The following is a 22,986-nucleotide window of genomic DNA, read 5'->3' as shown; positions in this document are numbered from 1 at the left end:
CTTACAGAATGTGACTTTGAATCTGCCGGAAGAGGCTTTTGGCATTAATACGTGAGTTACCAGGGCTGGGATATGAGCATGAGGGTCGTGTTGTGCTGGCCTCTTGGCCCTATCACCCCCAGGAAGTGGATGTCACATTTCCACACCCAGGCCTCGCTGGTTAGGCTCTCTGACCCCTTGGGGCACCTCTCAGGGACCACTGTAGGGACATGCTGCCTGGTACTCCCTGTGGCTCCCAGGAATGCTGGTCCTTGGACTTCCAGTGCCATCCCCCGGATCTCTAACAGAAGCGCCGCGGAGCTGAGCCGCGGATCTCTCTGTTATCAACCAAGCCACTATGATTAGGAAACACCGTGTGCCTGGACTGTCGTTTTCCCCACACTGAGATTTTCCCCAGCAACTCCTCAATCATCACACAAACAAGACCCCGGTGGATTCACCCACTTGCTCTCTAGACGTGTCCTGAGTATGTCAGAACACTGGGTGGACCTGCTCAGGCTCAGGCTATGAAACTCATGCCCCACACATCATCAATCTCATTCAACAAATACATGTCATGTACCGTTCAAGGATCCGGGAACAGTAGCGAATAAAGTCAAGTCCCTGCCCTTTAGGAACGTACATTTTAGCGGCAGGGGATCAATATACACATCAGGTGATATATGCCATGGAGAAAAATAAAGCAGGAGAGGAGGGAGGCGCCATGGAGGGGGGGTGTTGCCCTTTTACTTAGGGGGCAGGAAAGGGCCTCACTGAGAAGGTAACTCTTGAGATGAGTCCCTAAGGAAGTGATACAGTTGGCCACAGGGATACTCCGAGAAAGAGGATTTTAAACTGAGGGAATAGCCGGTGCAAAGGCCCTGAGGCAGGAGTGTAATTGGCATGCTCAGTGAAGAGCAGGGAAGTGAGGACAGCGGAGCAGAGTGAACAAGGGGGCAGGGGCGTGCGCAGGAGAGGAGGCGGGAGAGACCGCAGACAACGGGGTCAGATGGGGCTCAGAGACAAGTGGCTCCACTCTGAGTGAGCTGGGAGCCACGGGAGGGTTTGAGTGAAAGGACAGACAGACAGTCTGACTTGCATTCTCACTTGGTTTCTGGGGCTATTGTGTTGAGAAGGAATGTGCAGACAAGGGGAGAAGCAGGGGTACCAGTGAGGAGATAAGGGCTTGGACAAGGGGTTAGCCATGAAGGTGGTAAGAAGCAGTCAGATTGTTCATATATTTTGAAGTCCAGCCAACAGGATTTGCTGACAGCATTGGACATGGGATGTGAGAAAGAGAAAATCCAGGGATGAATCCATCCTTTTTGGCCTGAGCAGTTGGAAGAATAGGATTGCCATTGACTGAACTGAAAAAGAGTGTGAAGGAACAAGTTTGGGATAGAGCTGCTTGGACACATTCATTCTGACCGTCTGTTAGACAGCCAGTTGAAGCTATCAAGTCGGCGTTTGATGCTGAGCCTGGGATTCAGGGCCAAGGTCGGGCTAGAGAGATACATTGGCAAGCTGTCCCCCATCTCCAGTTTCTGGGGTTCTGCTAATCATACTTCCGGGCACTCTGTTGGGGGTTCAGCCTGTGGGACTTGGGGGTCAATGCCTGGCTCCACGTGTAACTGGCTCCAGGACCTTGGGAAAGTCAGTCCCATTCTCTGAGTCTCAGTTCCTCAACTGGGAAATAAAACTAGCAATAATACACTAGTTTCATGAAGGTTTTAATCACCGAATATAGGCTGTGCCAGTGTTGTGCTGACCTCACAGAGCAGCAGCCATGGATGCCGTTATATTTTGCTGGGCGTGTTTATTGTTGTTGCAAACCCACTGCCCTCTGGTTAACTCTGAGCCATGTCCCCCTGGCCACAGTGATGGGGACCAGAGATGGGGCCTTGACCTCCGCACTGCTGATTTGAAAGGATGTCCTGGTCTAATCAGACTCCCTGGGCATGAATTTGAGTTGGGGATGAGGAAATTGGGGCCATCAGTGGTGGGTCTGGAGCCGAAAGGCCATTCTGGGTCACTTCCCATGTGAGCAAGCCAAGGACAGAGTGACCTTGAGTGAGAGACTTCGTGGTGGCTGGTTGGATCCTGCTGTCATCCCAGGGAGGCCCAGATGGCCGTCAGGCCTGTGCTCAGCCTCCTTGAATTCCCACTGGACATCCAGCCAACAAAGGCGTATCTGTTGAGCCCAGGAGCCTCAATGGGAACCTTACGGGGTGATGAGTTCACGGCTCAGCCTGCTGTGGAGGAGATGGGCCCGGCTGCTTCTTTCTCCAATGGGCTCTGGAATGTTCCGTCCCCAACAATCGTGGACGATGGGGTTGAAGTCTCTTTGGGCGCTGTTAAAACAAGTGTGTTTTGAAAGCTTTCTAGAACTTCTGGTAAAAAGCAAAGAGCCGTGAAATCACAGGCATTCCATTTTCCCACATCTCTATCCATGTCCACATTCTGGGGCCATAACCAGCACTGGGAATTGGCCACGGAGGCACTGGATTCATCCCTCGCTTGGCAAAAGGAAAGAAGGAAGGCAGGGACTGCGCTGGTGGCGCAGTGGTTAAGAATCCGCCTGCCAGTGCCGGGGACACAGGGGTTCCAGCCCTGGTCCGGGAAGATCCCACATGCCGCGGAGCAACTAAGCCCGTGCACCACAGCTACTGAGCCTGCGCTCTAGGGCCCGCGAGCCACAACTACTGAGCCCACTTGCCACATGTACTGAAGCCCGCGCACCTAGAGCCTGTGCTCCGCAACAAGAGAAGCCACCGCAATGAGAAGCCCGCGCACCGCAACGAAGACCCAACGCAGCCAAAAATAAATAAATAAATATATTTTTTAAAAAAAGAAGGAAAAGAAGGAAGGCAGACCTAACAGCCACAGGATGGGCAAAACCAGCTTGGCCGGCCCTGGGCAGAGGGGTGGCTAGTTTCCAAGATGGGGCAGCGTGAACCTGGGGGCAACGGCGGGGCCTCTGCGTGGTTGTGGAAAGCGCAGAGGGAGGCCCCACCCTGCAAGTGCTTCCTCCGTGTAGCTCCGTCTTGCTCTCACTAGGCTCCTTCCAAATCCTTTCATCAATGTCTTAACGTCATGTGGACACATCGCACACGATCAGGAAGACGCCTCGTTTGGAAAATGTACCCGAGGCGCCAGCTCCATACTCCCCACCACCCCGCCCCGCCATGTACCTGCCTGTGACCAGGAGAGAAGCATGGGGACCAGTCACCGCCTCAGTGCGCCGACGCTGTAAAGTGGCTGTCGCAGCCCGTTACACCCACAGCCTCCAGAGCAGCCCCGTCTACCTGCCTGGAGAGACCAGAGGCACACGGGGAAACGAGGCGGCCGGGGGTCGGGGCCCTGCGGAGGGCTGGCGCATGCGAGGCAGAAACGCCACCTGCTGGTGGACTTCAGCATGGGCAGCTGGCAGCCAGCTCGTTTCCCACTGTCTGGTAGCAGGTGTGTTAAGGCCCCTGCTTTTGCTGTCTGGCTGGGGGCTGGGGTGAAGTGGGGTCTTGGTGCTTTTTTCTTTACATTTCCATCATTCAAAAAAAAATTTCCTTGTGCCCTTTGCAGCCAACGCCCCTCCCCTGACCTAGGCAAACACAGAATACTTCTGCGCACTGTAGAACTTCACATATAGACAATTGTATTTGTGTACTTTTTGGGGCCTGCTACAATGTTTCTGACTACAGTTCTGATTCATCCATTTTGTTGGGTATATTAGTAATTTGTTTCTTTTAATCGGTGAGTGGTATGGGTGTCACATTTGTTTATCTGATCACCTGGCGATAGACATTTTTGTTGATTCCAGTTTGGGGTTATTATGAATAAAGATGCTATGGACACTTCTGTAAACGTCTTCTTGTGGACATATGTTTTCATTTCTCTTGGAATAGTTGGTCATAGGGTAAATGTATGGTTACTTTGTTAGATGTTAACTATATGGTTAAATGTAGAGTTAAATGTTAGCTTTAAATGTTTATGGTTAATTTTGTGAAAACTGCCTCTTTTCCACCAATAATGGATTAAAGTTCTAGTTGCTCTGTATCATGGTCATCATTTGGTATGGTTGTTTGTTTTTTTTTAACTTTAGCCATTCTAGTGCCTATGTAATGGTATCTCATGGGCTTTTGAAACACTGAGATATAATTCACATACCATAATATTCACCCTTTAAAAATGTACAACTCAGCGGGTTTTAATATATTCAGAGTTGTGGAACCTTCACCACTATTTAGCTTCATAACATTTTCATCACTCCAAAACCCTTTAGTTCCTGGCAGAACACTAATCTACTTTCTGTCTCTATGGATTTGTGTATTCTGGAAAGTTCATACAGATGGAATGACAAAATGTGGCCCTTTGTGTCTGGATCCTTTCACTTAGCGTACTGTTTTCAAGGTTCATCCGCATTGTGGCGTTTCACAGGACTTTATTCCTCTTTATGGACAAATATTCTGTTGTATGTATACACACACACATTTTGTTTACTCATTTCGTTGTCAATGGACATTTGGGTTGTTTTCAGTTTTTGGTTATTGTGAATAAGGCTGCTCTGAGCATTCATGTACAAGGATTTTTTGGTGTTTTTTTTTGTTTTTTCTGGCTGCACCGTGCAGCATGCAGAACCTTAGTTCCCGGACCAGGGACTGAACCCTCAACCCCTGCATCGGGAGCACAAGGTCTTAACCACTGGACTGCCAGGGAGGTCCCATGTACAAGTTTTTGTATGGGCATGTTTCTACTTCTCTTGGGCATATACCTAGGAGTGGAAAAAAAAAAAAAAAAAAGAGTGAGCATACGGGTGTGAATTCTCAAAGACCACCATCATCATCACTATCACCATCATCACCAACCATCATCACCAGCATCACCATGATCATCACCAGCAACACCACCATCATCACCACCATCACCATCATCTTATCACCATCATCGTCATCACCACCGTCATCACTATCACTGTCTCAGCCACGGTGAAGACTCACTGGTCTCTAGCAATCTCTCTATCCCTAAGAGTGTAGCCACCTTCCAAGTTTTCAGATTAATGCTGAGGTCTCAATGTTGACGCTCACCCTTTACGAGGGTCTCTCATCTTCCTTCTGATTATTAGTCCCCAGAACTTGGGTTTCTGTTATCAGTCTTTGCCACCAGGGCAGCCCCAGCTTCTTTTTTTCGTTACCGTTCACTGTTCTGGTTTCAGTCCACTGTTCCTTCTTGTGCGTGTGTAACTTTTTCATGGTTTCATTTACCCTCTTGTGAGCTCAGCAATGCATATAAAATGCTGGCTGTAACTTGTTCAGGATCTAGCTGAATTGTAGTGGACGGACTTTTTAGGATATTTAATCTGCCGTACACATCATTCCTCTGGAAGCAGAAATCTGTGAAGAATGGGGACGATAATCCTGACCTCTGAGGATTGTTGCAAGGAACCAAGATCTGTAAAAGGAAGGTACTTAGCATAGTGCTTGTCACAGATGCAGCCTGCCTGCAGTATCCATTCTGAAGTGGGAGGTAGACCAAAGCACTAAATACAACATGACGCACTGTTCACTCTTCAACAAAGACAAAAGTTAGGCCAGGTGCCCAGGACAAAAGCACCACCTCCGTCTGTGGGGTTTGTGTGCTTGAGCTGGGCCTCTCTGTGGCTAGATGGCCTGAGCACTAAAGCAGGAGTCAGCATGACCCGGGTTTGGATCCCTGCTCTTCTCTTCTCATGCTGTGACATTATTGATCTCTCTAAACCTCAGTCTCCTTAACTGTGAATCAAAGTAATAGACAACTGCCTATCTCACAAGTTGGTTGCAAGGATCCAATGACATTATGTCAGTGACACTTGTCTACAATGCAGCATGTAGATGTCAGAGGTTATTAGGCAGGTAGAACTGGAGAGAGGGAGGTGACGTCTTGAGGCTACGGAGCTCTGTGTCCATGAAATGGGGCTGGCTGGTAGTGTTACCAAGTCCAAGCTCATACTGGCTTGATGGGCCAATATATTGAGAGACAAGTTGTTGGGACAGGGAATAGCAACTTTGTTTGAAAAGCCAGCGTATTGAGAAGACGGTGGACTCATGTCCCAAAGACCCATCTTGCCTGAGTTAGAATTCAGGCTCCTTTTATACGAAAAGGGGAGTGGGGTAAAGTCAAGCATTTCCTGGTTCCCATCAGCCTCCGGAGAGGAGGTGTTCATTTCTTCCTCCCTGCAGTCATTCACAGGTGGGCCCGCTCTGGAGGTTTCCTGTGAGCTAAACAAAGGTATTTTAGCTTAACGCTCATTACCTGGGAGGCAGGGTTCCCAGAGATGGGCCACCATGTATAATTTAAGCTTATAGGCAACATCCCTTTAGTGATGAACTTGTAATAGAACACAAAGGTTCTTCCCCATTACAGTAGCAAGGGTGGTAGGGAACACTAAGGGTAGGGAGACTGATGGTGATTCAGCTTATCTGGGTTTGAAACCAGCTCCCCCCATTACTAGCTGTTTGACCTCCAGCAAGTTGATGACTTCTCTGCTCTTCAGCTTCCTCATGTGTAAAACCAGGATAAACAGCGATCATGCGGTTGTCGAGACGAGCTGATATTCCATGTAACACACTTCACTGAGTTCCTGCCTGGCACATAGTAGGTGTTGGATTAGCAGGAACCGTTCCTATAATGGGGGATATTTGGAAGCCAAAGGAGTGTGGCGTAAGCATAACTGGGCTGTCAAAGATTATGGAGGAACGTTTTACACTCTAACTATGTGAAATGTGTAAAATTGGATACGTGTGCTGCAATTTGCATATTTGGAAAACAGACAAAAGCAAGAGAAAAACACTCAGCAGGGGCAGGAAGATTCGCCAAAAGTTTTAAAAATAATTGCGTCAAATGATTTCGTACCAGTCCCTTCTGCTGAGGATATCTGCTTTTCCCGTAGAAGATGCTTATTAAAAACTCTGGAGTGAGAATCTTGGAAGACCAGATGATACAAAAGGGCCAAGTTCTGCATGAAATGGTGTGGGCAAGAACCAATTAAAGTTTTATCTTCATTTGGACCACAGTTACTAGAGGGTACAAACTGCTGGACAAGTTATACACAGGAAGTCTGGACAGGTAAGGAGGCACTGACAAATAAAAAACGTTTCCAAATTACTCCTTTAGTCAATCTACCCTTTAGCAAAGTCAGAAGCGCTGACCCTTGAGCAGTGACTAGTAATAGTAACATAATTTTGCTAGGTTTTCCTAAAGGAGGGCAGTCCAAAGAAAATAGGCAGGGAAAGATACTAGTAAAAACATTGAGAACCAAAACGAAGTTTCTGATGTGTGCAAAGATACACACTATTGAACACACACACTGTGTTGTGTGCAATTTCTGTTTATATTACTTCATCAGTAAAGATGTTCTATTGGTGAAACAATGACCCAGGATTTAAATATTCGTATTTGCCATTAAGATACTATGCAGTGTCCAGGGTCTTTATTCTACAAAGGCTCTTGGTTGTACAACACCATCTACAAACAGATACTAGGACAAAGGAGGCAGTGGGCCCTAGAGAGGAATAAAGGTGCACAGCTCACTTCTACAGTATGCAATCGTGAAACGCTGCATGTGCTTGTTCTCTGTTGGGCCATCTGTAAAGTAGGGATAAGAGGACAGACAAAGGAATTCGGTTCTAGGATTATACCCCTTAGTCTGCAAATGAATTCAGTCTCCACATACTCAACTAGAACAGCCTGGCAAGGCCAGGAGTAACACAGAGGCTACGAAGGAGAATCCTTGAATTATTTAGCATAGGGCTAATCCTTCCTTTTTCAGTTTTGCCCTGCATCATTCTGAACACTAGAACTTGAACTCAGAGTAAAGATAAAGAACAATGTGCAAGTGACTTTTTTCCCCTTCCTAGCTATTTTATGGCTTCTTCTATTATGTTTTAATTCTGATGTCATTTATTGGCACAAAAATTACCAGATACAACATGGTGTCTAGACAAGGCTGCACCGTATATTTCGTGCATTTAGTTTAATATTTCTTTTGCTCCTAATTCCCAACATGTACTAGACCTTCCCCCTCTGTGTCAGCACCTCCGTGACAGCATTTCTGTATTCCATAGCTTCTTTTTTTATAAATTAAACTTTAGTTTTTAGAGTCTAATTTCTTATAAATTAGACTTTATTTTTTAGGTTTACAGAAAAATTGAGTGGAAAGTTCAGAGACTTCCCATATACCTACTTCCCCCCTCCCCAGTTTCCCATGTTACTAACACTTAGCTTTAGTGTAGCACATTTGTGTAAATTAATGAGTCAATAGTGATACATCATTATCAACTCAAGTCCATAGTTAGGGTTTGCGCTTTGTGTCGTACGTTCTATGGGTTTAGACAAATGTATGATGACCTGTATCCGCCACTGTAGCATCATACAGAATAGTTTTGCTGCCCTAAAAATCCTCTGTGCTCCCTTTATTTACCACGCCCACCCCACCCCCCACCCCAAATCCCTGGCATACATTGATCTTTTTACTGTCTTCACAGCTTTGCCTTTTCCAGAACGTCATAAAGTTGGAATCGTACAGTCTGCAGGCTTCTCAGATTGGCTTCTGTCACTCAGTGATATGCATTTACGGTTCCTCCGTGTCTTTTCATGGCTTGATAGTTCACTTCTTTTGAGCAAAGAATAATATTCCACTGTATGGCTGGACTGCTGTTTGTTTATTCATTCCTCTGCTGAAGGACATCTTGGCTGTTTCCAAGTTTTGGCAAGTATGAATAAAGCCGCTGTAAATATTCATGTGCAGGGTTTTGTGTGGACATAGGTTTTCAACTTATTTGGATAAAGTCAAATGACTTTTGAATCCTCTTATTTTAACTTTTCTGTGCTGTTTTGTTTTAGATGTGTCTTTTGTAAGCATCATATAACGGGAATTTTAATATTTTTAATTTTTTAATAGATTTTTTAAGTTCAGAGTGATTTTTTTTTTTTTTTTTTTTTTTTTTTTTGCGGTACGCGGGCCTCTCACTGTTGTGGCCTCTCCCGCTGCAGAGCACAGGCTCCGGACGCACAGGCCCAGCAGCCATGGCTCACGGACCCAGCCGCTCCGCGGCATGTGGGATCTTCCCGGACCGGGACACGAACCTGTGTCCCCTGCATCGGCAGGCGGACTCTCAGCCACTGCGCCACCAGGGAAGCCCCAGAGTGATTTTATTAGATCAAATATTCTTTTTTTTAAACATCTTTATTGGAGTATAATTGCTTTACAATGGTGTGTTAGCTTCTTTTTTATAACAAAGTGAATCAGCTTATGTATACGTATATCCCCATGTCCCCTCCCTCTTGTGTCTCCCTCCCACCCTCCCTATCCCACCCCTCTAGGTGGTTACAAAGCACTGAGCTGATCTCCCTGTGCTGTGCGGCTGCTTCCCGCTAGCCATCTGTTTTATCTGTAGTGTATATATGTCCATGCCACTCTCTCACTTCGTCTCAGTTTACCCTTCCCCCTCCCTGATAACTGGAATTTTTAAAAGCCAGTTTGTGGAGAGTTAGACAATGAAGCAAATGTTAGCAAAATATTAACTGTAGAATCTAGGTGGTAGGTGTGGGAGTGTATTGTATAATGATTTCAATTTTTCTGTATGTGTGACATTTTTCATAATAAATGTTCGGGGAAAAGGTGAAAAACCAAGAAACAAAACAAAACCCTCTGGAGTGTGTGTGTCTGTAAAGTCGTAATGGGGCCATTCAGAGGAGCCATGGAGAGGGTCCCACACCGGGAACCTGGCTCTGCCTTCCAGGTGGAGGCAAGTTACTCAACCTCCCTTCTTTTGTCTTCTCTCGGCAGGACGGCAGTCACAACATCCAGGGGTGCACGGGTGTTGCAACAACCTACCCAACACTGGGCCTGGGATGCGGTAGTTGAATTAGTGGAATTAATCCCTGGGGTTCATTCATTTTCCTGCCTGAGAACCACGGGGACTGTGTTGTGCTGCTGGTCACCAGCAGAGGGCGCACTTAAAGCAAGCAAATGTCCGGGTTTCGCGCCTCGCCTTCCTTTCGGAATATTTTTTATAATAATGCGAAATTCAACTCTACTCAAGGCTCTGGGGTGACCTAAATGGGAAGGAAATCCAAAGAAGAGGGTATATATGTATATGTAGCTGATTCACTTTGCTGTGCAGCAGAAGCACAGCATTGTCAAGCAACTATACTCCAATAAAAATTAATTTTAAAAAAAAAGACGCGAAATTCAGAGTCAAAGCAAGCCTCCCCACTTTGGGCCTGTGATTCCAGGCATATAACTGGTGTTACTGACGACTGCAGGGTCCTTCTAGCGCCATCGCCCTCCTAGCCTGTGCCCAGCAGCCCGGTGTATGATTCCACCTCCCACTCCTGTGCGAGGACCTACTTCCATAAATGGGTCTCCCGCTAGACTGTGAGAGATCCTAGCCCAGGGCCTGGCACAGCGTCCAGGATTTGAAGAGCACTCGATGTGCACTGAATGAACTGACATCACCTCGCATCACTCACTTTATCTCCCTGCCCAACTGCAGGAGGATTAACAATCTACACAGGGTGTCGCTCATCCAGGGCCCTCCCCGAAGCGTGGCTTGTTCAGCCTGGGCAACAACATTCTCAGTGGGATTATCCTGGGAAGCAAGCGGGCAGGTGCCCCTCTGCATTTCTCCCATTAAGGGTTGAATTGTGCCCTTCCACCCCCCCAGAAGGTATATTGGATTCCTAACTTCCCGTACCTCAGAATGTGATCTTATAAATAAGGTCATTGTAGATATAGTTTAGGTAAAGTCATTAAGCTGAACCCTAATCAAATATGGCTAGTGTCCTTATGAACAGGGAAAATTGGGACGCAGACACACAGGGGATGAGAATGCCACGTGAAGGCGAAGGCATAGATGTGGGTGATGCAACACCAAAGGTCATCAGCAAACCTCCAGAAGCCGGGAGACAGGCCCGGAACAGGTTCTCCTGCAAGGCCCTCAGAAGGAACCAGCCCTGTCGACACCTTGGTCTCGGATTCTGGCCTCCAGAGCCGGGAGGAACTGTACATTTTTTGTTTAAGCTCCCCAACATGTGGTACTTTGTTGTGATAGTTTCCAGGAAACTATACACCCTCAACATGCTTCTCTAGAGGATGTTCAGCTCCAACTGATCCACCTGGGAACACCCTGCCAATGCTCAGGCTCTGGTTAAACACCAGCCAGTGAAGGGTTTCCAGCTGGGGAGAAAGAGGCACTGTGTTTAGAAGAGGGATGTGGGCTAAGCAGCTAGCACTGGCGTATCCAGCTCCACCTTGGCTAATGATGAAGTGCCACCGAGAGCTGCCACTTGTCACTGGCCAGACGCATATGGTCCTGCAAGAAGCCTACACGGAGAAGGTAGAGGTAACTGGTCGGGACCCAGTCATCTAGGCCTGGGAGCAAGTGACCCCGTTACTGCTGGACAGACTCTCCCCCTCCCCCCGTGTAAGTTGCCTCCCTTCACCTCCCTACTGGCAAATTCCAAAGCACGGTTCAAGACTCTGCAGACTGCTAGTCGTCCCCAACTCTGTGCTCTTCCATCTTTTATACCATTGCGGAATTATTGCCTGTCACGTGGTTAGCCAGCAAGGCTCCCCAGCCTCCACCGCAGCGAGGCATGGTCACATAACTAAATTCTGGCCAATAGGGTGTGAGCAGAGGTGAAATGTACACTTCCGGATGCACGGCCTTGCTGCTGTGCTACGTTCACCCACCCCTTTTCTTCCCGTTTTCTCCTGCCTGCTGGCCTGAATGTGATAGGTTGGTGGGAGCTGGAACAGCGTTCCGGGACCGCAGGATGCTAGATGGCAGAGCAATGAGGGAGCATTGCTCAGCTGGGGCTCTGACGAGAGGAGGAAATAAACTTGTGCCATTTTGGCCACTCGTGTTTTGGGTCGTGTTACCGGGAGCCAGGAGAGAGAAGTGGTTGAGAGCCAGACACCCTGGGTTCAACCCCAGGTCCACCACGTCCCGTCAGCGTGACCTTGGGCAAGTCACTTAACGTGTCTATAGCTCAGGCTCTTCACCTGGAGAATGCGAGTAATAAAAATACCCACCCCGGGCTGCTGTGAGAACCAAATTTGTTAATTCCACGTGAAGCGGTTAAAATGATGCCCGTGAGTATTGGCGATTGCACCAGCTGAACCTAGCGTCTAATACGCAGGCTTTCTTCCCTGTATCTACAGCACTAGAGCTGCTCTAGAAATAGTCTGAGCTGAGTTGAACGGACACTAATGCTCCTCATAGAAATACAGGAAGGGGTTTAATCAAGTTTTGTGTACGGTGGAAAAATTAAGTTCAACAGTACTTATGGACCAAAGAGCGCCTTTTTTTTTTTTTAACACATGGGACTCTTCAAGGTTACTGCCCTTTATAGGTAAACGATTCAGAGGGAATGAAGGTGCCTTTTTCATTATCGACTTCTTGTATTAAATTGTGCGAAATAATCTTCTGTGAGATGATTTGTACAGATTTCCTTCATATATTTTTTCCTGATAATAAAACAAGGAGAAAAAGAAATCAGCAAACGCCTGACTTCCTAAACATTCTACTGTTTAACTGGTGTGTTAACCCCAGGATACAGAGTGCATTCCAGCCCTACGAGCTAAAGGGGGAGGAAGGGGGCATTGCATCACTGCTGATTAGTTTAGCGACCTGCGCACGTGAAATGTGGGGATATCTTAGAATTCCATGATTGTTAAGACATTTGCTCATCCCATTTGATTTCTGTGAGATTCTCTCTTAATTCTCCTTATTTAGGCCCCCAATGATGGACCCACCGATAAACAGACATTGGAAAAAATACTGGTGGATCCCCTCCGAGTTCAAGCCAGAGCTTGATGAATAGATAGATAAATAAGTAAATAAATAATGGGTTGGGTTTTTTTTAGTGACAAATTCACCTACTGATCTGCATTTGACATCTTCTGTAGCTGGAACTCTGAACTACCCCTGGGGCCTTTCTGAAATGAAGAAGAGGCTCCAGACTTGTGCCCAGGAGCCCCTTCCTCTCCCCGGAGAGCCCTCCCTGCAGTGGGCAGCTGGCACTGTCCTCCCCCACGTCTGAGCCAAGCAGCCTCCTCCCGGAAGCCCACCTGGTGCCCTCCCCTGGGACTCCTGGTGGCCTCCGTGTACTCCATCACCAGCTCCCGTGTCCGAGCCTGCTGGGGTCTGCCAGTGCCCAGGTGAGGACCGTCCAAGGAGGGGTGTTTACAGGTTGAGGGCACAAAGGAATCTCAATCCCTGGTCTGCGCGGGGACCAATGGTTTCCTCGCACTTAATTTCTGGCTTCTTAGCTCTGAGCCCTTCTTCCCCTTCTCTTTACCAGGAGGCTATGCTATAGCCCCAACCACTGCTGCTACAGGGCCTCTGGTGAAATACACCCCAAGCGTCCTGAGCCCTTGGGTGGGAAGGATTCAAGGAGGGTGAGCCAGGGGTCCAGGAAAGGATGGTGCCTACTCTATGGGCCCTGCACGGCCAGCGCCTAACCCCGCCTTCCCCGAGCCTGATTCCCTCGATGATGCCCCCAATTCCCACCTGCCCCCCTTGACCCTAACCTGATCCCAGCCCCCTCTGCCTGCCCTCCCCACCCGTACCCCCATCTCCCCGCTCCCGCCCAGGCCCCCGCCCGGCACTGACTGCGAAAGCTGCTCCTTGGCCAGGCTGAGGTTGTTGCAGTCCAGGGCTCTGCGCAGGTCACGCCGTTGGCACTGCTGCTGTCGCTCAAGCAGCAAGGCGGCGCGAGCCCGCTGGACCCTCTGCCGGTCCCAATCCATGTCTCGCTGGCGCTCTTCTTCCTGGAGCCTCTGGAGAGAGGAGAGGTGACTCACCACCGCCTGTCCCCAGCACAAGAGCCCCAAGGGGATTGTCTCGAGGAGCCGGCCTTTCATTTTACAGATGGAGAAACTGAGGCCCAGAAGGGGGCAGGTAGGTGAGCAACGTCATGCCGGAAATCAGAGGAGACCCCCCCCCCCCACCTGTCATCATGCTGGTGGCCCAGCTGATTCCCCCTCTTGGGAGGCCTTGGCTGGTCCTCTGAGCCTGAAGGGACAGCAGAGTCTCAGTTCCAACAGTGGTTCCCAGCCCAGGGCTCCATAAGCAGGGCCCACAGGTGTCAGGTCCTCTGCATCTGGGATGCTACCAGTGGGCAATGGCACCACCTGGCTGGTCACTGGGGTCCTCTGGTCACTTCTAGAATGTGCTGATGCCACAGCCCCACCCCGGGACAATGGCTCAGGATCTTGGGGGTGAATTTCTCTGTGCTCTTTACAGCAGAGTGCCTTGAAAGTATCGTCTGCACTTGCTGTCTCCTGGCCCTCCTGCCTGTTCTCTCTCCAGCCCATTAGACAGGCTGCCACCCCTCCACCAAAGAGGCGACTGCCCAGTGCTGGGTCCGGCATCCAGTCGGCAGCCCGGCAGTGGCGTTTGACCCAGGGGTTCCCACGCTCCCTCTGAATTCACCACTGCTTGCATCCCTCCTACCTCTCTGGCTGCTCCCTTTCAGGCCGCTTTGCTCTTTATAAATGATGGGGGTGGGAGGGGAGGGTCCCTCTGTCTACGCTCACTCCCTTTGTGATCTCCAGGTTCGCTGCTTTAAATACACTCAGTGCAGTGATGACTTCCTGTTTATGTCTCCAGCCCAGATCTCATTCTGAGCCCCAGACTCTACATCCAGCTGCCTGCTGGACTTTACTTGGAAGTTGTGTCAGAAAATATAACTTGTCCACCAGTAGCCATTTTTCCTTCTTTCTTAATAAAAGAATGTTTATTCACTGCCTGGAATAAACACTACATTTCTTCTTTATAGTTTGGGGCAACCTAGTGACTGAGTTGTCCGACGAAATATAAGTGGAAATGTCTTGTGAAACTTCTAGGAAGTGTCCTTAGCGTTCTTACCCCTTCCTTCTTCCTGCCAGCTGGAATATGCATATGATGACTGGAGCTCAAGCAGCCATCTTGCACTAAGAGGTGGGAACCAGGTGATGAGGATGGCAGAACTTTAGTCCATGGTCATGGAGCTGCCATACCAGCCCTGGGCTGTTTTCTTAAGGATTTAGTCTACATGCAAGAGATAAAGTTCTATTTTCTTTAAGATGGTGTTATTTGGGATTTTCAGCTGAATCCTAGCAGACATAGATATCTAAAGAACATTGCACACAACATATCCAAAATTGTGCTTGTGATTTCCATTCTCCCATGAACTTCCCTCCTGGACTTGTTCCTACCGCCATCTTCCCATCTCTGTAAGTGCCAACTCCTTCCTTCTCGTTGCTCAGGCCAGGATGCCTGGAGTAATCCTTAACTCCTCTGTCTCTCATATGCCATGCCAAACCCTTCAGCCAATTCTGTTGGCTCTAACTTCCAAATACATCCAGAATCCGACCACTTCTCAGCACCACTGCTGCCAGCGCCCTGGCCTCAGCCAGCACCATCTCTGACCTCGACCATCAGCCTCCCCAGTGATCTCTCTCCTTCCTGCCTTATCCCCCTAAGTCCACCTTCAACACAGCGGCGGGAGGGATCAACTGTGAGATCCTGTCTCTCCTCTGCTCAGAACCCGCCAGAGCTCCCCATTTCGGTCACAAAAAAGGCAAAGTCTTCCCCAGTGGCCTGCCAGGCCCTCAACCCTCCGCCTCTTGGACCTCATCCCACCCTCTCCCCTCCCTCCACTCCAGCCACCAGATGCCTCCTTCTCTGAACACGTCAAGACGGCCCTTCCTCAAGGCCTTTGCCCTTGCTCTTCACCCCGCCTGATCGTCCTTTCCGCAGACACGTGCAAGGCTCCCTCTGCACCTTCAGCCCTTTGTTCCAGAGCCATTGGTCCCCTGATGACCCTCCTCACGCCCAGCAATCTCAGCCCCTTCCCCAGCCTCCTGCCCTCCCTAGCACTTGTCCTCCTCTCACTAGAACACAGACTCCTTGAGGGCAGCTTCTAGGGCCGAGCGTGACAGTAGCTATAACTAGTTGCTCGAGGAAGGTGGCAGGGAGCACAGGGCCCCATCTGAGGGCTTGGGGGGGACAGGCACCAGCTTCTCCTGGACTTGCTGTTTCTGAACCAGGCGGATGTGCTCCAGCTGCTCCCGGCTCATGCCCTTCCAGCGGTTGGGGACCACGCGATGGGGCCCGAAGGAGCTGGCTGCCTGCTGCGGGTTCTCCGAGAGCAGGTCCCCACGCAGCAGGTTGGAGATCTCGGCCAGGTTGTCCTCTTGGTCCTGTTTTTTCTCTTGGATTTTCTTTTCCGCTGACTCCAAGGCCTGCTCAGGGCAAGATATTAAGGGAGATGCTCTGAGCGACCCCGGTGGGACTGAGGCACGGGCTGACAAGTCTCACTTGGGGCCCCCGAAGGAGGTGCTCAAGGGCACCGGGGATGGGGGCGCTTGTCAGACATGGATGTGGGGAGGCCCTCAGACCCCCAGCTGCCTGGGAGATGCTGGGTGAGTGGACTGGGCTCAGGGGACCACTACCTGTTGGTCGTGTGCATAACTGCTGCACGTCTTTGTCTGCAGTGATTTGCCAAAGCAGGGAGCTGCCTCCCCCTGTTAGGCTGCCATCTCCCCTGGGCTTGGCCTCACCCACCCCAGGACAGGGCTGTGTACCCCTCCGTGTGGTCCTGGTCACCCTTGGACGGCGGCAGGCCACAAAGAACAGCCAACCAAGTGATTCACAGCAGTGGTGATTTCTAAAAGGTGCTCCCACTGCCTGCAACCTCAGCCCCAGGGACAAATAAATTCCTGGCCAAATCCCTATTCACGTGAGGATGATGGGTGGAGGGAACGGGCCCTGGCTGTGTGACCTGGAGCAAGTCACCTCCCCTCTCTGGGCTGCAGTTATTTCTCCGTAAAGTCAAGAGACGGATTGAGAGACATTTGTCAGTGTTACCAGTTCTCTTTAGTAATGAATGGACAGGGCACTTTTTGAGGTGCCCACACACAGCAGGTGCTCACAAGGAGGCCAGCTGAACTACGTTACGTAAGCCCACGCCTTGCAGCTGGACAGGCTGGGATTTGAATACTGGACTTGCGGTATTTGGAAGTCCAGTATTTGAATCTGCCAAAGCAGCTCAGATTAGTACTTAGGCATCCCAAAGAAAGTCAGTTCCCCACTCCGAGCCCGTTTCTTTATCGATTAAATTGGGTTAATCACGCCCCTCTGAAAGGGTTGTTGAACACAGTGACTAATAAGAGCAGCCGATTGTTGCAGGGATTAAAAAGAATTGCCGGGCTTCCCTGGTGGCGCAGTGGTTGAGAGTCCGCCTGCCGATGCAGGGGACGCGGGTTCGTGCCCCGGTCCGGGAAGATCCCACATGCCGCGGAGCGGCCGGGCCCGTGAGCCATGGCCGCTGAGCCTGCGCGTCCGGAGCCTGTGCTCCGCAACGGGAGAGGCCACAGCGGTGAGAGGCCCGCGTACCGCAAAAAAAAAAAAAAAAAAGCATTGCTAGCACTGATGAGTCAAGGAGGCTGGGGCACGCCGGGGAGGTGGCTGTGTGTTTGTCTTCCCCTCCAGACGGAGCCTGGGGTATACACCTGCTTCCTGTTGAATTCTTTCACAGCTGTACAAACCGCCCTTCCGCTGGTGCTTTCCAGACTCCGTAAATGCTTGGCTGTTTCGTCAAACTGCAGCCTTGTCTTCAGGTAGAGATCCTCTGGAAGGAAGCAAAACGCAATCAAACCTTGCGTGCCTGCCCGGAGATCCTTCCGAGATGTGCAGCGCACCCTGCGGAGTAACTGTTTCTCATCACGGCCCCATCCAAAGAAAGGGGGTGTATCGGAAGGCTGTGGGAGATTGACATGAGCCAATTCAAGTAAAGCTCTTAGATGGGTGCCTGGCAGTGTTAGCAATCACCACTGTGGCCTGGTAATGTCTGCTGTGGATTGGTAATGTCTGCCGTGGAACCAGGGGAGAGGGGTTTAGAGGGCAGCATCGCAGGAGGTAAGGTCAGACTTGTTGGTCCTTGAAATAAATTTGGTTTTTATTGAGTAAAATGAGAAGGTATTGGTTTTGAGCAAAGGATCCAGCTTAACTTTTAATGGGATCATTCTGGCTGCTGGGTTGAGAAAAGACTATAGAGAGACTAGGGCAGAAGCAGGGAGACCAGTTAGAGGTTATTGCAGTGATCCAGTTGGGAGATGCTGACTGCTTAGTCCAGAGTGGTAGTGGAGGACATGGTGAAGGTGGTTGGAATTTGGGATGACTTGCTGCTGGACTGCGTGTGGCATTTGAGGGAAAGGAAGGAGTCAAGATGACTTGGGTTTGGGCCTGGGCAACTAGAGGAACAGAGCTCCCATTGATGGAGGTGGACGGCCAGGTTCAGGGGATGATCAGAGTTTCTTACTGGACACGAACTGATATAGGCTGGACCTATGTCTTGCCCACACACTGAGGGCTGGGAGCGATGCTGAGTTACCCTGAACTCCAGCATCCCACTGGGGCCCGGACAGAGCACAAGCTCAGAAGGTGTTTCCTGCGTGATGAGCACGTGGCTGAAGATGCTTAAATCCTGGAACCCGGGTTCTCATGTTTCTTTCTTTGGCCACGTGGCCAAAGTAACATATTAGTGAGACTTAAAAGACAAAATGAAACAAGAAAAAAAAAAGGGGGGGGATTGTTTTGTTGAAGGAAGTATTGAGACCCATTTGTCTTTTTTGTTCCATTACCTGCGCATTTTTGGTTGGCGCGGGCCATCTTCCATTCCCTTTGCTGTTGCAAGGACCATTCCCTGTTTTGTTCCTCTTGGAATTTCTTCCTCTGATAGAAGTTTAAATCCTCTCCCATGAATTTCTGCATTCCTGATACTGTATTCCGAGCATCATTATCTGACTGCCGGGCTGGAAGATCTTTCTTAAGGGCTAGGGGGTCGGAGAGGTCAAATTCACGGCGAGTTTCTGGCTTCTGAAAGCTCTGTTGGAAATCATTGATAGCTTTACAGAGATTTTTCCTATCTCTCCTTTCCCGGTCTTCTGATATGCATGCGATCTTGTCATTTTGCCTCATTTCAGCAGCTAGAAGAGATACAGCTTACGATTCAGAGGAAAGACATAAATTTGAATCTGAGGCAGGAGATAGATGGGTCCCAAGCTAGGCCTTTACAGCTGGCCTCCCGTGTACATTTCATGGAGCAGGAAAAAGTGGGCTTTGGGCCAGACACTAACAACTAGTCTCCTGTTTGCATTAGGACATAGATGGGCTCCAGGTTAGACATTTAAAATCAGCCTCCTGTTTGCTCTCCGAAATGGAAGTAACAACAGAAACGAGGTAAATAGCCAGGCTTTGTCTCCTGAGGACGCCCGAAGATAACAGTCAGTGGCAGGAACAGAGAGGGGCTAACCCTTGTTTGGGTAAAGGATCAAAAGGTCACATATTTCCCATCCTTGGGGCAAGGGAGACATTGCACATGTGCAGAAAGGCTCCTTGGGGGTCAAAAAAGGAGGGGGCACCACTCCATAACAGGTGATGCTAAGGCCGTCCCATAGGCCTCTGGGCTGAAATACCATCTTGCAAAAAAATTTGCGCACGCATGTTGGGGAGGGTCCTAGGGCAGGTCACGTGTGGAAAAAGAAGCCAGATGATTGGCCAAAGGTAAACAGACCCGGAAGAACTGCCCTATATGAATGACGTCACCACCTCTTTACTGGGCCCCTCCTCATTAGGGGGGACACCCACACCCTTTCTCGCCCCGTGTGCATCTCTGCCCTGCTTCTGTCTTAACTAAGCAAACTGTTTCTCTGTATGCTCTTCCACTTGTTGTGCTGTGTCTCTAATAATAAACTTTGTAACTGTTTTTACAGTTTTTGCCTCCGTGAGAAATGCATTTTTCACTGGGGGCAAGAGCTAGGGAGTGTGGTGACTAGGATTCCTGCTTTTCATCCAAGCTCCCCAGGTTCAATTCCAGGGCAGGGAATTAAGATCTTGCTTCACGCCACCACTCACTGCTGCCTCTCCAAGATCAAATCCACTTAAAAAGTGATTTTTAGTGATTCTAAAAGTAATCCAACCTTCCAAAAACTTAACACAACCATTAAAGGATTAGTATTCTGAATATTTAAAAAGTACCTACAAATCAACTTAAAAAAAAAAACAATAAACAGCCTAACCAAAAAGGGGGCCAAGGAGAGGAAAAGGCAAATCAATATAAAGAAACCTGAATGATCAATAAACTTGTGAAAAGATCATCAACCTTACAAGATGGGAAACATCCAATGAATTGGAGAAACATTTCCAATGCAAATAATAGCAGGTATTAGTAAGGATGTGGGGAAACAAAGATTTCTCGTTTACTGCTTGTGGGAGTGTAACTTGGTACACTTTTATAACTTTGGAAAGCAATTTGCCAACATCCTGTAAAACTGAAAACATACATATACTATGACCTATCAATTCCATTTCTAGGTACACCAGGGACATGAACATTGGGACATAATGCAGGACAGTCATTAAAAAACTGGAAAAAATCTAAATCAGCCACCAGTAGAGGAATAAAGAAATTGTGGTTAAAATTCATATGACAAAATATCATAAAGCAATTAAAATGAATATTCTGTATGTAGATCACTTATAAATTCCAAAAATAGACTGTTGAATTTTTTAAATGTTGCAAAAGGATACATTCAATATAACATCATTTATGTAAAATTTTAAAACACACAAATTTTACATTGTCATGGATGTACATACCTAAATAGTACAAGTACAGAAACATGCATGGGAATGATCACACCTCTGAGAAGGGAAGAAGAGGAAAATGGTAAGGTGGGGGAGAGCTTTAGCTATGTCTGTATAACATTTAATTTTCAAAAAGCATGCTTAAGATATCTAAATCCAGTTTGGCAAAATGTTCATATCTTGTCTGGTGGTGGGTATGTATATGTCTGTCACGTCATTTTTGTACGTTTGAATTACTTTTTTAAACAAAAAATTTATTGAAGTATAGTTGACTTACAATGTTGTGTTAGCCTCTGCTATATAGCAAAGTGATTAGTTATACATACATATATTCTTTTTCATATTCTTTTCCATTATGGTTTATCACAGGTTTGAATTACTTTAAGCTAGAATTTTAAAAGGTAAAAGGTTTAGAAAATATGAAACAGTATAAAGAAGAAAATCAATTTCACTCATCATGCCATCACTCCAACTTTACCACTGCTGACATTTTGGTATATTTCCTTTCTGTCTTTTTCTAAGCATATTTTTATGTATTTTAAAACATATATATTTATATATGTATTTAAACTTAATTGATAACCCACTGTATATACAATTTTGTACCCTGCTTTTTTCTATTTAAAAAATCTTTACAGTGCTTTAAAAGAAATTGCTAGACATGATGGGGGAAAAGGAATACTATTTGAGTATTTGATCTAAGAGCCGGAATACTATTATTTGAACCATATCTGGTTCTGAGTCAGCTCAGGGGTATGAGCTCAGAAGTGTGTGTTGTCTACTGTAAACAGCTGTCCCCGGTAGAAGGTCTTGAACTTTTTGGCAGAAAATGTGTGTGTTTAAAGTTTTTCATACCCAGTTTTTTAAGAAAACAGAGAAAAACATACATTTATCCTCACAATATATTTCCTACAGCTCACATAGAACTCAATAGCTGTTTTTCTTTTAAGTGAGGAAGCATCAGTGCATTAAGCTAATTGAGCACAAGAAATTGTGAAGTTTTAAAAAGAGGAAGAGCATGAAAATTGCAAGTTTTTACATATGTGAGGAAATGTGAACTGGGGTCGAAAGGCACACAGCCCTGAACCGCTAGATGGCCATTCAGGGAATGCTCACCAAAGGCTTCCTGTCTAGCTTTTTCAGGTGCTTCTTTTATCTTCTGGTCACAAACCTGAACATCCCAGGCTTCTGTGTCTCCCTGGGAAAGGAAAACAAAGGGAATTAGAGCCAGATAATTTGATTCAGTTGATAACAATCCTACTGTGAGTCAAATCTTGTCATACCCGGATGCTTTTGCTTATAGCTGGTTCTTCAGCCTGTCTTAAATTTCCCTAGAGCTTCCTTCTCCCCTTCTCAGTCAATAGATCCTCATCCTCAGAACACTGTTTAGGCATCACCTCCTCTGGGGAGTCCTCTCTGATTTCCTCTCCCAGCCCCAGTTGGTGCTCCCTGGCAGCCTTTGCTCGCCTCCTTCACAGCACTGACTCCACTGCATTATAATGTGACCATTTTAATGCCTGCCTCCTCCACTCTGGGCTATGAACTCTGCAAGGTCAAGTATTCCCTTGCTCCTCATCTCCTGGGCCCAGCTCAGGCTTGCCACAAAATAGGAACTCCACTGGCATTTGTCAAATGAACGGACTGGAGGGAATTCCTGGCAATGTAGAAAATCCGGCTCAGAGAGAGGAGAATCACGTTCCAGTCTTTGGCCGTTAACTCCAGGCAAGCTCTCTCCCCGCTGCAGGACTCAATTTGCCTGTCTGACAAGGGACAGGGAGCATTATTAGGTCTGTTAAGGTCTCCTCCATCCTCAGCAAAGTTAATACATGGAACAAATCTTCCCGGCAAAGCCTGGAGCCGTCTGCAGCTGTGCCTGGATCAAAAGTTTCATTCCAAGGGTTCATCACCTCTTGTTTCCCGCCGCCCGCCTCGCTCGCCCCCAGCCGCTCCTCCACATTCCCTCCCGGCCCCTTTCCCTTCCGGGCCGGAGGGTCTCACCCCGATGATCCTGTTCCTGGCATTGAAGATCCGTTTCTGCCTGCGCAGCTCCTCATATCTCTTTTTGGCCAGGCCGAAGTTCTCCTCCAGGTCCTTGAGCTGCGCTACCTCCATGACTGTGAATCGCCAAGAAATTCTAAGAGGTTTTTAAAACATGCGAGATTAAAAGAAAAGACAACAAACATAAAACAAGCTCAAGCCAAGCGAGCCTGGCTCCCTAGGAGATTGGGCTGGTGGGATCTGAGCCTGCTCCAGAGGTTCTCAGTCCGGCCTTCTCCCACCGCGCCAGAGGCGAGGAGACCCAGTTTCCTCGGAAACAAAAACAACTCCGGTTGCTAAG

At 48.2% G+C, this 22,986-nt stretch overlaps 1 protein-coding gene across 2 annotated transcripts; it reads right to left on the bottom strand.

Annotated features, from left to right (window-relative positions):
- Nucleotides 1-12,300: 12,300 nt before the first annotated feature.
- Nucleotides 12,301-22,950, bottom strand: RIBC2 (RIB43A domain with coiled-coils 2). 2 transcript variants are annotated; one of them, XM_004279586.3, is made up of 7 exons: nucleotides 22,647-22,950; nucleotides 21,765-21,846; nucleotides 18,644-18,988; nucleotides 17,513-17,631; nucleotides 16,016-16,243; nucleotides 13,629-13,795; nucleotides 12,301-12,481 (listed from the first exon to the last, which is right to left on the bottom strand). In XM_004279586.3, exons 1-7 carry the CDS (start codon nucleotides 22,758-22,760, stop codon nucleotides 12,403-12,405), a joined length of 1,134 nt encoding a protein of 377 aa, XP_004279634.1. In that variant the 5' UTR covers nucleotides 22,761-22,950; the 3' UTR covers nucleotides 12,301-12,402. The 2 variants fall into 2 exon arrangements, 1 of the variants encoding a protein (XP_004279634.1); XR_007469997.1 differs by lacking the exon at nucleotides 12,301-12,481 and adding an exon at nucleotides 14,886-15,047 and having other exon boundaries at nucleotides 13,748-13,795.
- Nucleotides 22,951-22,986: the final 36 nt, after the last annotated feature.

This window comes from Orcinus orca, chromosome 11, assembly GCF_937001465.1.
Source record: "Orcinus orca chromosome 11, mOrcOrc1.1, whole genome shotgun sequence".
Classification (NCBI taxonomy): Eukaryota; Metazoa; Chordata; class Mammalia; order Artiodactyla; family Delphinidae; genus Orcinus; species Orcinus orca.
Note: the sequence above shows the minus strand (reverse complement) of the source record. Positions and strands in the feature narration are given on the sequence as shown.